Source organism: Drosophila novamexicana, unplaced genomic scaffold, assembly GCF_003285875.2.
Source record: "Drosophila novamexicana strain 15010-1031.04,08,12 unplaced genomic scaffold, DnovRS2.1 tig00002052-arrow-arrow-pilon, whole genome shotgun sequence".
NCBI lineage: Eukaryota > Metazoa > Arthropoda > Insecta > Diptera > Drosophilidae > Drosophila > Drosophila novamexicana.
Window position 1 is genome coordinate 50,065 of NW_020824931.1, and position 14,251 is coordinate 64,315.

The 14,251-nt window shown below is 43.9% G+C and overlaps 1 protein-coding gene across 4 annotated transcripts in view; it reads left to right on the plus strand.

Moving 5' to 3' along the window:
• Positions 1 to 268: 268 nt before the first annotated feature.
• The window catches only part of LOC115768835 (probable G-protein coupled receptor Mth-like 1), a 30,822-nt gene continuing 16,839 nt past the window's right edge, over positions 269 to 14,251 (plus strand). For 2 of the 4 annotated variants that reach the window (XR_004018623.1, XR_004018624.1), the window contains exons 1-2: positions 269 to 3,455; positions 9,022 to 9,295. Coding sequence is in view for 1 of the 4 variants with exons in the window: in XM_030713531.1 (XP_030569391.1) it covers positions 1,421 to 3,454 (2,034 nt within the window). In the remaining 3 variants the exon portion in view is untranslated. Of the gene's footprint in view, positions 3,456 to 8,899; positions 8,929 to 9,021; positions 9,387 to 14,251 lie in introns of those variants that run through there. The other 2 variants (XM_030713531.1, XR_004018625.1) reach the window with 2 other exon arrangements.

The window sequence follows — 14,251 nt, forward strand, 5'->3', positions numbered from 1 at the left end:
AATCGCCGCCTGAAAGTATGCCATGCCGTTTAAATATTATGTTCAGCCACCTTAGCTTAGCATATAACCATTTTCTACTAAATAACTACACCAGCTGTTAACATGCTAACAGTGCTGTTAAATAACAAAAACGACGCGCCAAGCTATCGATAGCCACAACAGCACTCTGTTAAGCAGCATCGATACCTGAACAGCAGCGCCGCAACAACATTAATGCACGCCTGTTAAGTTAACAGTCCGGCAGTCGGTCTTTTGCATTCGTTCGTTGCAGACGTGCAGCTCGGCATAAATATTTGTGTGTGTGAATTTTTTTTTTCGAATTATTTTTGCCTGACGCGCTTGAGATTCAATTGTGGTTCGTTCAACTGACGCCAAGAGAAAAGTAAAGGAGAAAAAAAAACATTTTAACGCGCTTATATATTAATGATAAACAAAATATAAAAACGGCATTGAGCAGCCACAGAGCAGAAAAGTGAAAAGCAACATTTTCTGCTACGCTTGAGAACCGAAACGAAACACACAACAACAGCAAGAAGAAGAAAAACAAGACAATTGTAAGACGAAGACGAAAGCGAATAGCTGAAGAGAAGTAGAGAAAAGATCATGCGTGCTTGACGACGACCACGACGACGACGACGACGCTGGCAACGCCACCACATGCATCAGACGAGGGGGGAGAGGGTGACAACAACTAGTGCCAAACACAATGCAAGGCAGACAACGAGAAACGAGCTACAACAACAACAACAACAAGTAGCACAGTATTTGTATTTCCACATAATTGACAACGAGCGCCTGCAAACGTGCGCACAAGAAGCCACACAAGAGAGCCAGAAAATTAGACGAAGAAAATAAGACAACGGCAACAACAACAACAACAACAACGCTACAGCAGAAAAAACCGCTCAGCATTGGCATCTCGAATATGTGTCTGCATGCATGTATTTGTTGTATGTACAAATCTTTGGTGTGTCTTGAAAGCTTTTCTGCATTCAACGTAGAGGCAACAGGCGTCCGTCTATAAACAAAGCTGTCTGCAGCGCAGCCGCAAAGCTTGATTGAAGTTCGTCTTAATAGCAGCAGCGGAAACAGTGTTGTGTGCGGCAGCAGCAAATTCATTTGTTTTGAGTGTCCACAAAAAAAAAAAAAAAGAAAAACAGTGCTGCGTGCAGCGCACAGGAAGCAATAAGGAGGCTCAAACGAAAACAGTGTTGTGTGCAGCAGCAGCAGCAGCGAAGAGTAGTGTTGTGTGCAGCTGCAAATGCTGCAAACATTAGCATAAATACTAATATATATAAAATATACGTAGACAGGAGTCGTATAAAGTGTTTTGTGCGGCAATTAGTGTGAGTTTATTTAAAAAGCGCTTAAATAAACGAAGTCTTGCGAAACAAATTAACACCCACACACACACACAAAGATGAAAAGCTATTGGCTGCTGTTGCTGCTGATCTGTGCAGCAAACAGTCAACAAGAAGAAGAGCTAGTCACAGGCAGCGCAGCAACGCCAACGGCAACAACAACAACAGCGCCAGCAAGCGCCTCGGGGCGACCGCCGCCCCCGCGCGTCCTGCTGAATAAGTGTTGCCACCAGGGTGAATATTTGAATGGAACGACGCTGGAGTGCATAGCGGGCTCCTCGGAGATGTGGGTGCCGCTGGTGTATCTGAAGCAGCAGCAGCGCTTCTTTGAGCCAAAGGGCGCCAAGCCCCGTTTCATCAAGTTCCAGCCAAATGTGCGGCCCAGCTGCCAGGCGCAGCGCCAGCAACAGGAGCTCTTCAGCAGCCGCCAGGCGAACGTGGTGCTCTTTCCCAATGGCACCATGTCGGTGCGGGAGCGTGGCCTGCTCGTCGAGCCGGCCAGCTACTGTGTGGATCAGGATGTGGCCCTCGTCTGCCTGGACAGCGAACCAGCGCCGGCCGCCATGGACAGAGAGCGTGTGCCCGGCTCGGATCCGGCCGGCGAGGCACTGCAGCCAGCCGCAACCACAATGTCGCCGCTGCGCCTGCGCAAATGCTGCGGCAAGTGGGGCAGCTACGACAGCGGCACCAAGGGCTGCACCCTGCAAACGGCCGCCGAGCGTGCGGACAGCGGCCAGCTGCAGCTGCATCTGGCGCCACAGCTGCTGCCGGGCAGCTATCAGACCAGCTACGGCCTGCCCGAGTGCCTGGGCAATGGCAGCGGCTATGCCATTGCCGGCGACTGGCACGAGGCGACGCTCAATCGCAGCACGGGCGATCTCCGGCTGACGCACACGAATCTGAGTGCCGCGCAGTATTGCCTGGAGCATACGGAGCGGGCGGGCGAGGTGAAAATAATTGCCTGCACCCAACACTTTGCCGGAGGGCATCACAATGTGCCGTACGGCGGTGTCGAGGGCAGCCTCCAGAAGGCTGTCCTGGACGTGGGCATTCTTATATCGATTGTGTTTCTGGCTGCCACGCTGGTCGCTGGTTATATGCTGCCCGCGGTTCATCATGCGCTGCACTGGCGTTGCCAGATCTATTATGTATTCTGCCTGCTGCTGGGCAAGATTCTGCTGGCCATCGAGGAGCTGAGCACGGCCCTGGTGCCCGGCACAGTCAGCTGCCTGCTGCTAGCGATCGGTATGCAGTTCTTCTTTCTGTCGGCGTTCTTTTGGCTGAACACGATGTGCTTCAACATCTGGTGGACATTCCGTGACTTTCGTCCCAGCTCGCTGGAACGCAATCAGGAGTCACTGCGTCTCCGGCTCTATTCGGCATACGCCTGGGGCCTGCCGCTCCTCATCTGCGCCATTGCCGCCTGCGTGGACCAGCTGCCGGAAACGGAGACTGCGCTGCTGCGTCCGGGCTTTGGCCAGCTGTACTGCTGGTTCGACAATCGCTCCTTGGCCATATTCGCCTACTTCTACGGGCCCATCGGACTGCTGCTGTGCGCCAACATAGTGCTCTTCATATCGACAACGCATCAGCTGACCTGCGGCCTGTGGAAGCGCGATGATGTCAAGTCGACGACGGAGAAATCGGCGCTGGGCCGCGTCTGTCTCAAGCTGGTCGTCGTCATGGGCGTCACCTGGATCTGGGACATAATCTCGTGGCTGGTCGGCGGCCCACATGATGTCTGGCTGCTGACGGATCTGATCAATGCGCTCCAGGGCGTCTTTATATTCATTGTTGTCGGCTGCCAGCCCCAGGTGTGGACCGCCTGCAAGCGCATCTGCTGTCCGCGTCTAAGGCACGACATCACCAATACGACCAACGGCGTACAGCACTCGAGCAGCTCCCAGGGCCTACCCTCCCTTGCCAATGGCACCGAGTTCACCCAGAACACCTCCATGAACATCACAACAACAACAACAGCAACAGCCACAGCCATGTCGCCAGCCAGCCCCGTTGCAGAGGATGCCCCACAAACTGCAGCCAGTCCGAGCGGCCAGGTTGCCGCAAAGATACCCATGGAGACCATTTGCTAAGGTAGGTGTTTGTCCAATAAACACATACAGTGGTGCTCACATAATTGGGGAAGCTTACACGCATTTATCATGTCATCAAAATCGTTAAATATCGATTTTTATTCATTATTATCATTATATTTTAAGCATGTCGATTATTTTAGGAGCCAAGTTCTAGTTTATTCTCACAGATATCTAGACGCAAATTTAATTAAATTGAACAATAGTAACTCTTTGTATATAAACGTACTTGAATCGGACAATAAACACCGAAATTTTTACGAATTAAGAACATTGGCAAGTAGCGCAATCTAATTATTTTTGTATTTTCCAACACTGCAAACTAAGCAACTAGCCAGAGTGTCACTAATTGCATGGCCAGCACTGTGCGCGCACGTTAAGCTGATAAGATTATGTGCTTTAAAAAAACAAAAACAGACGAACAGGTAAATCTTGTAATCGAGACACACCCCAAACAAATACAGCCGTAGAGCTGTCAATTACCTCACTTTCTCTCGAGCGCAAACAGAACCTAAAAGAAAACAACAAAGAAAATCCAAAGAAAATATATGTTCACTTTAACTGAAATTTAGACCTCGTCAGGTTTTACTCGCTTTTAAGCTGCGAGTTACTCATCGTGCGTCTGTAATAAAATAAAGCAGCTGTACCCAGTTTTATCAGTTGGGTTCTCTAATGGGGTAATACGATCTTGAGACTTGCTGAGAACCCAACAAAAGTCAAGCAAATTAGTCATTAGTCGAACATGAATCAAGTCTTTAGTTAGAAATAGGAAATATATTGGTATATTTAAAAACGATTCCTTTCAGAGGCCCCGATTTTAAAGGAACTTTTTCAGAAACGCACAGATTCTTCCCACTTCAACACACTTTTGATTTGCAATAGATCCCATGCCCGAACGCCCCATGTGAACTCAGTCGGGCTTGAAGCTAGACGAACGAAACTTGCTTCGGATGCTGCCATACTATATAGTCTCCATAGGAATACTAGCTTACAGATTGAGTTTTATATAGAACAACTGATCTCAGGCTCAGCAATATTACCCTGATTTGCGAGCGGCAGTTCTTAGTGTTGACTAAGCCATCGAAATTCGCAATGTGTGTTTATTTAATGAGCGTGAGCCATTTGTAACGCCCACGGGCCGCAGTAAGTGCTGCCGGCATGCGTGCCCGAGCATGTGACTTTTTCACTGGGTAAAAATCAACGGGAATTACGGTGCATATATGCCCCGAATGGGAACGGGAAATTGGGAAATTAAGGAACATATGCACACTGTGACAACTATGGGAATTAAACAACACACGCACACGCACACATGTGTGTTGGGTTAGGTTTTTGGTTTTTGTAAAATGGGAAACTTTACAACACTGGCGGACAAGGCGCCGCGGCGCCTCACGCATGTTATTAACATGTTTACCTTGTTTTTATGGCTGGGTTCTTTTGGGCCGTCCTATCCTTTCCGTTTGGCCCAAATGGTTACATTTCACATACCCTGCTTTGTGTCTGGCCCTTTTTGTTGCGCTGTTTAATTGCTTTACGGCCATGCGCCAAGTTTACAATCTCGTCCGTTTCTACTTTTGCTGCTTCAACTGTTGCGTTGCGAACCACTTGAAAGTGCCATAAAAATAACAACAACAACAACAAATAATGTTAAATGTTTTTCATAGCTTTTCACTGGAAAACACATCGCTGTCCGTCGCCGGCGTTGGCCGCTGGCTATTCGGACACTTCCTGTAGATTTCCACATGGCCATAAAATAATCAGCGCAACCCTTGACACACACAAGCTCTCTCTCTGTGTGTGTGTGTGTGTGGCATCCTCTTGAGACCATTTAAATATTACGAATATTGATAGGCAGCCAGTTCGACAAATGGACACACGTTTTACACACTCTGATAAGAAATAAGAAGAAGCCCGCCCACTGCCCCAATGCCTCCCCTCTGCCCCCGCTCCGAGTGAGTGTCTCATTGGCCTCATGGCTGACACATTGCACAACAGCCCGAATATTCATAAAAACAACAACGTATCAAGTGTGCACGACTGCCAGATACCCTGCAGGCAGCTATAACTCAATTACAACTTTAAAATTAATTCAATTTATTAAGTAAAAAATTAAATTTATTACAACTTTCTCATGATAATTATATTATCTAATATTATCTTCTTGATCAATATAAACAGCTCTCTCTCTTTCTCTTTCTCTTTCTCTCTCTCTCTCTCTCTCTCTCTCTCTCCCCCTCTCTCTCTCTTTCTTTATAAATATATCTCTCCCTCCCTCTCTACTTTACTCGCTCTCCCACTCTCTCCTTTCCCTCTATTCGTCTCTCTCTCTCTCCATGTTCTTCTATTTCCCTCTCTTTATATATTTATATATTTCTCTCTTTATATATATGTATATATCTCTTTCTCACTCTGTCTGCTCTTCGTGTCACTCACTCTGTCTCTTCTTCGTCTCTCTCTCTTTTTCTCTTTGTCTCTCGCTTTATTCCTCTCTTTCTTTTTCTCTTTGTCTCTCTCTCTCTTTATCGCTCTATCTCTTTCTCTCTCTTGCTTTTTCTCTTTCTCTCTCTCTATCTGCCTCGGTTCGTCCCTCTCTTGCTTTCTCTTTCTCTCTCTCTCTCTCTCTCTCTCTCTCTCTCTTATCTCTCACTCTATCTCCTCCTGCGCTTGTTACATACATTTACACAACCTTGTTATACCCCATTGGCCGCATTTGAACACAGGGTAAAATGCGGAAAAGCACAATGAAATTGAAATTGAAATCGAAATCGAAATGAAAATGATGCAAAATTGATTGATTTTTATTATTTGCTGTTGGTTGTTGTTAAACAAATATATGCTATATACATATATTTGACTGCGTCACAGCCTGCACAAACAGATGTTGTTGAGCTGCAAGGCCAAAGGGCGTGGTGCGGGGTACGGGGTGCGGAGGGGTGGGAAGGGGCGGCTGGCATGTTTACCAAGCTAATAATCAACGCGCTCCGAAATGACTGCGTGATGTTGTGTGTTGTGTGTGCGTGTTTATTGAGGTGGTTTTACCCGAAACGCTCTCGGTCAACACACACACACACACACACAGATATAGCAGCAGCTCCGGCTTCAACCTGCCCCATGGGCCATTATCATCGCTCTCGAGTGTTACGCAAGCAACATTTTGGGCAATGCCAGCGACGACGCATCCAAAAGAAAGAAAAACAAAAACAAGCCGGGCTTAAAACTGTGCCGGGTCACAGCCAAGTTAACGACACACACACACACACACACACACGCACACACTCGTGGATACTTAAGATCTGTTTCTTATCGAGCACATGTCGCACATTTCGGTCAAGAACTCATTCAACTTCTCGAGCAACTCTCAATTAACATGCATATCACGTAATTCATGAGATTTTAAGTGCCTGGAATATCATGTGATATCTCTTATTTGCAGTTAATAATTAAAGGGCTCTATTAAAATGGAATTTCAAAATAGCTATAGAAAGATATTCCAGATTTTTCATTTGAGAAATCTTTTTCGTGCCGCTTGTTTTCATTTAGCTCAATAATAAACCAATTTTCATACACTTTAAAAATTTAATGAGTTTCTCTTATAATTTGCCCGATTCTCAGTTGTTTACGCCAGACAATCGAATCTTGAGCAAAGTTGTATGGAAACATCTTTATATATATTACATTTGATTAGCCAAGACTAGAGAAAGCTATCCCAAAAAAAGAAATAAGAAATAATTTTCTAAGATTACAGTTAAATATTATTTATTCTATTCAAATTGCTGAGATTTTAAATAATATTAGAAAATGTTTAAGCAAAGCGTTCTTTTATTCTCGTTTCCTAAAGAAGGAAATTTTCAATTTTGTCTTGTTTACAATATTTTTATATATATGTATACTATATTTATCTCGTTGATTTAGTTTTGTGGCAAGCAAAAAGTCAATTAGCCGAGTAAATTGTACCTGTACTTGTAAGCAATTGTGATTGTCAGTTAACTTTCCAACACTGTTGTTTACTGTAATCAAATGTTGTACAATTGTTTACGATAGAGCGCTGCGACTACTTGGAATATTTGAATTGTTTGTGTGTCGCCTTTTTTTGTTGTTGTTTTCTTGTTTGAATGTTTGTAAACAATTACAACACCTCGATTTCCTCATTTGAATGTAAATATTTTGCATTTTTGTTTAGATATTTCATTTACTGAAACAAATTTAAAGCATGTCTTCCCCAACACTGGTCCCACTGTGCAGCTGCAACTGCAACTGCCACAGCGACTGCGGCTGCAATTTCTTTTGCGTTTTTGCATAATCCCGGCGCAACGTGTCACCGTCACGCTCAGCAGCCGTGCAGCAGTCGATCCGCAGATGATGTCGATTCACGTTGGAGTTGCGCTCTAAATGAGGTATAACACGGCGGGGGTTGGAGTAGGGGTCGGTGCCAGGGGAAGGGGGCATCTTTCGTCAACTGGTGCGCGCATATCAGCGTCTTTTTAATGCCAAACACACATGTATCTATCTGAGTGTGCGTTTGTATCTTATAAATACGAATGTATCTTGCGGATACGACAGCGAGTTTCAGTTCGAGCAGCCGGCGGAGTACGTGACTGTATCTTTCAGTACTTTTTGTCAAATTAGCAAATACAGCAAAAATGCGATACTTTCAGCATACACACACACACACACACACACACTCGCACACTCCGTTCATTAATCGAGTTTAGCAGCAATTTTAATTTGTACGCTCTGCAGTTTTTCAAGTAATAATTGCAATGTGGCCCATTTGGATTTTACGCTCAGCGTTTTAAATACATTCACAGAGTATATGCTAAAATATGCTAATAATGCATTATACCCTACACATACATACATATATATATGTATATACGTATACACATACATAAACTTGGCAATATGGTCAAGCTGAGACTAAGCTAGGTCATTTATTATAAAAATCCAGATCAAGCTATAATATACATACATATATATATTCTTATGTGTACACATATATAGAGCATTAGAAGTTCGTTAAAGTCCGTTTTCGATTTGCGGCTCAAGCGCGTCGTCAAAGTTGTTCTGTGTTCCGCAAGCGAGGTGGGTTTATAAACATATCAGAGGTTTTTTCAAAAACTTGTAATTGCTTTGGTTTTGTGTAAGAATAAAATATATAAACTGTAAAATATTTTGGTGCTCTCTTAAGTTGTTTTTAACACACAGGAAGCCACATTTTCACATAATGTAAACGCTTAGACAGAAGTGTGAGCTTTTCCTTTAAAATGCCAGCAAAAAAGTAGGAAAAAAATAGGAGGTAAAAGAATTTAAAGTTAAACATTCCATGTTGTTCTAACTCATTTTCGAAAATCATTGTAGTACTTCATTGACAATTGACAAAATTGTTTAATTCAAGCTGACGAAAGAAAGATATAAATATATTATTATATATTGAAACTGAACTGCATTAGTATTATAATTATGTGCAGTATTTTGTAAGTTTTCAAATAACTTTTCAAGCCACCCTCGCACGAACTTCAATATGGTTGTAATCATTTGTTGCCCTTTTGTCTCTTCGCATTTTGCAGAAAACTGAGACGAGCGACAATGCGAAAGTAAACCGAGTCCTACAACAACAACAGCAACAACAACAATGGCAATGAAGGCAGCAACAATAAAAACGGCAAGCGGCCAGACTTGCGCAATAGCTGTTACAACAACAACAACAATAACAGCTACAACAACAACAACGAAGACGGCAATAAGCACAACATTCAAGCACGCGCATTGACCGAACGGGCAACAACTGCCCAGCCCAGCCCAGCCCAGGCCCAGGCCCAGCTGGCCAAGCTTTTTCTTAATGTAAGTGTATTGAGCAAAACTGTATGTGCGCATGTGTGTGTGTATCAGTGTGTCTGTGTGTGATTTTCAAAATCAGTTTTAAGCCACAGCCGCACAAAGACGAACAAATTACTTACATAAATACACACATGTATGTATGTATGCATGTATGTACATTGTGTGCGTGTGTGTGTGTGCACTTTTATATGTATTTAACTTGAGCTTCAACACAAAAGAAATCATTTAATTTGTACAAATAACGGTGTGCAATGGCAGCAAGATAGGCGCAGAGGGTGAGAGAGAGAGAGGAGAGGAGAGGAGAGTGTGGGTGTGGGTGTGAGAGCGCAGTGATTGAGAGAAAGAGAGCAAAGGCTCCGCGGCTTGAACGTTTAACATTCTTAATTGAAAAGTCAAAGGCAGTGTTGCAAAACGTGCTGAGCCAGCCGAGTGGGCGGCAAAGGAATGTACATATGTACTAATAACAGAATGGAAGACAAAGCGTTGCCATTGTTCAAAAAATACTTTCAAATGGCAATTCACAAAAAAAAACACACACACACACACATGCACATAAACAAGCACAACAGGCATGTGCTTTCTAAGCATTTGTGCATGCATGTGTGTGTATGCATGTATGTTATGCTGGTATTTTGTTTATGCAAACGCAAGCAGCAGCAGCGACGGCAGCAGAGGCAGCGACGGCACCGCGCCAGTCGTCACAAGGAATTTATTGTTGAGGCATTTTTTCTCAGTTTGGTTTTTATTTCGTTTCTCCTATTTCCCGCCGCAGCTGCTGTGTTTGCTTTCAAGTGGCTCGCGCAGCCACAAAAATGTTTGAGTGTGAGAAAACGGCAACATTTAAATTAGCTGATTCTGATTTGGATTTGGATTGCGTTTGCGCTGCATTTCACGTCAACATCTCACGTACAAAGCGCGCACACACAGCCATAAACAAATCTATGCATGTGCATGTGCATGTGCATGTGTGCATGTGTGTGTGTGCGTGCGTGTGTGTGTCGCTGCTTTCTGTCATTTCGATTGCTCAATCGGTTTGGTATTTATTTTCTTAACGTTTTTTATGGTTTTTTAAGTAAAGTTTTGCGTTTGAAAATTCTTTTATGGTTTTTTTTTTTTTAAAAACTTCCCTTTTTGGATTCAACTCAAATATTATTTAAATTTCAGTTTGTCAATTCTTCTCGTCTAGGGTTTTTTTTATTAACCATTTTAACGACTTCTCAACACTATTTTTCTTTTTGCTGGTAAACATATAATCTATTATGTTATTAATGTTGTGTTAGTATATCAGTGTTTAGTATTTTTCAAAGAGCAATAAATAAATGCATCGGTTTGATGAGAGCCCATTTACATTGGCAAACACTCTTCGGCAAGGTGTCTTGTTCACTTGGTCCAGGGGCTTCTTGTAGGTGTTGCGTTCTGCCTTCAGTAGCTATCGTGAGTGGGCGTGGTCCATTGACTGGACACACCTGAAGCGCCTCAGCTCTCAGCATCGGTGCGTCCGTCCGTCCCTTTGCTCGATAGGAGCAGCACTTGAGAAGTTCCTGGGATTGCCTTTGCTGGTAAAAATAGAACTTCTGGTACATATATGTCCATATTAACAAATCTCATAATAAGAGATTTTACAATTTAAAGACACTGTTTAAGATCTTGGCTTATCCTTGAAGTTCTACTAATATATCGTAAAAAGAGCACTCTTTAAATGAAAAAGCCAGCATGTCAGTGCTGTTTAGTATATTGGTTCAGAAAATGAATTTATTCAGTTTTTATAATGTTCGCTTAGCCTATGGATATACATATATACTTATGCTGTTATTCGTTAACAGCTACAAAGAGAGGGAGAGTGAGTAGCTCGCATATGCCTGTATTAGTGAGCATATAAGTTATTCATTAATGTATGTTCTGCGATGTAACACAATGTTATCTTGGGTAAGTTGCGTTGATCCCGCGCTGCCCTTGATCAAAATATGTTCTCCTTGATCCAGTAATATTACGAAAGATATGTTTTATCGGCAATGCCGGAGCAGTATATTTATTTCGGCGACTTATGTGTTGCGCGCTTCATATAAAACTGAAAACTAGGGGACAAGCAAATTATACAAATACCCTAAGCCTCAATGCATCACGCCATCAAAGCATGGTCGGCAAGCCGACTCAGCATTCCATGCAGTGTCAGCTTACCGCTGCTGGCCGTTCTTAGCGCAGAGCGCTGAACTCAGTTCTGGCGCGTCAGCATTGTTAATACGAAGCTACTTAATTGCTAGGGCAATATATTTATGCTTAGTTGTTAACTACCCCCCCCTCAGGATGATGGCCGTCCTCGGGCATGTCGTATTTGTCAATCGCCTTCTGCATCTGCATGGAGGCTCGTCTTTTCCTTAGCACCAGAAAAAGGAAGAATGAGCCAATTAGTCCGACATTCAGGACCGCGCCAATCGCGAACCAGAATTTAGGCGAGCCAGCCGCAACTACCTCCTCCTTGAAATCTCGAATTGATAGCAAGTTGTTGATGTTCATACGATGCAGGAGTGGTATGCTTAGTGCCGGGTCATGTCCGATGATGTTTAGGAGCGGTGACCTCACGATGCCAGGCTGCTTGCTTAGTGATTTGCGCAGGTTTACAAATTCTGTGCCATTGATAGTTGCAGACCGTTCGAAAGTTATCAGGAAGGTTCCTGAGACGGTTACCTCTGCGTCATCATCTGTTCGGACGCGCGCTGTCGCTTCGTTGATAACCACGACGCCGTCATCTACAGGCATTATCGCTTTCAGGTGGCTAGGTTGAGTGTGGCAGTTGGCGATGTTTCCCGCGTGAAGGGAGCTAGCACAGGTTTCGCGCCGTGCTCGTTCGCAGAAGGTGTTATGCGTAGTTACGGTGCATCCAGTAACTGCAAAGGTATCCTTTTCGCATTCCGCCAACGTGTCTTCGTCGAGTCGCAGAATGGTTTGTTGGTGTGAAACGGGGTAGACGGAGACCTTTTGGCACCTAAACTCAACTTTAGGGTAGGCTATTAATATGTGGATAATATTCTCGGACTGAAGGACCTTGATCTTAGAAGCTTCTATCAAGCTAACTATTGGGGTATCTTGTTCGATAAGTGATTTTAGATCGGTATGATCAAGGATTGTAGGATTTACTATGCTTGCTTTTGCCAACGTTATGGTGAGTACTAAATTTTGAATTTCTGTGTTCAGTATTCTATTTCTTGCCAACAGGGTCTCGAATAAATGAGGAGTGTCAACCAAATCGCCTTTGCGGGAACTGATAATTTTATTGATAGTGTCCGTTAGTCTGTTTATTTGTTTTTGAGTTTCGGAGTTTATTAGTATCTGTTTGGAGTTAGCCTCCACCAACTGCGTCTCTGTAACGCGGATCCTTAAGAAATCTGAAGCATCAGGGGTGCCAGCAACAACCTTCAAGGCAGTGCCTAAGAAATCGAGGCTTCGTGCAAATCTGTGATGCACTTGAAGAACGGACAACAATGTTCTAAGGTGATCTGTATCTACGTCTAGTAGTTTGCGCATATGCGACTGTGGAAAGGAATCGGACAGTCTTTCCGTCTCGTCTATCATACTAACAAATTCGGAAATGTTACTTGAGTGCCTCAAGTAGCTACGTTGATCGAACACCAGTACTTCCCCGTCTAAGACCGGAATGTAGTTGACATGCGAGAAGTCGGTGATCCGAGCATTTACCGCTGCTAGTGCCACAAGCAAAGTGAGTGCAAACCTGAAATGGACGAACAATATAAGACGGTGTTTAAACTCTGAGTTGGCTTACTAGCTAATTGTGGAGGAAAACTTATTTCAGGTTGTCCTTATGGACCACCCTCCCCTTAATGAGGACAGACGTTCCCAGGTCTGCTTCGACCTTTTGTTCTGAGCATAAGGGAGTTAACTTGTTCCCTAGCCTCTTGTTGTTCTTCTGGAACACCTTTTCTCCTACCTCGAAAACGCGGTTTTGTCTGGATGCATTGCACCTTTTGATATTGTCTTGCTGTGCCTTAATTAGCCTGTTTTTGACGTTCCCGCGACGATCAGAAGCTGCTGCATGAACGACCTCAATTGGTTTCTCGAGGGTTACTGAGTGCAAACTTTTGTTGTACTCTATCGTAGCCTTTAAGATTAATTCTGTAGTGTCGCTGATTTTCTTGTCTAACTTGAGGCATCTCGCAATTTCGGTCAGGGTGCTATGAAAGCGCTCCACCTGGCCGTTTGAGGTGCTGTGAAGCGGAGCCGCATTCACAATGCAAATGCCGTAGGCGTTTCGGAGCATCGAAGTGATGGTCTCGGAATTGAAGGCCGCCTCGTTATCGCAATAAATTGTCTTGGTTGCGGGAAAAAGGTTAACAATTTGCAGTAGAGGGCTTGTGACATCGATTATCGTTCTGGATAATATCGGTTGGACGACTGCAAATTTTGAGAATTTGTCTATGCAGGTCAAGAACTGTTTCTTGTCTGTCGAGAAAATGTCAATATGCAACATTTCGCCAGTATAACTTGGTATAGGCGTTTCCCCGAGTTCTTGTTTCTTCGGGTGCCTATCGTATTTGGCTTTAGTGCAGACCCTGCAGTTTGCAACCACTTCTTTGGCCAGACTGGCCATATTGGGAAAATAATAGTCCCGAAGTACTTGTTTAATGTTTTCCTGAGCTGCTCTGTGCGCTCGATTGTGCTCGGCAGTGATGATTTCTAACTGCTCGTTTTTGTCCGTTATATCTTGCACAAGATTTTTGCAATGCCAGAATTGGGTAGCAGGGAAATACAAAATCAGGTCGTGTTGGAAACTTGCCAACGTGGGAAGATCGCAATGTATTGCATTAACGACTCCAGAATTCACAACTTCTTTGAGGGTTTTGAGAATTGAGCTCTTGTCAGTGTAACTGATCAAGTGGCGTGTTTTGCTGCGAAACAGCAACAAGTTTCGCTTTAGCGGAAAACGCGATTCCTCTAGGACAATCT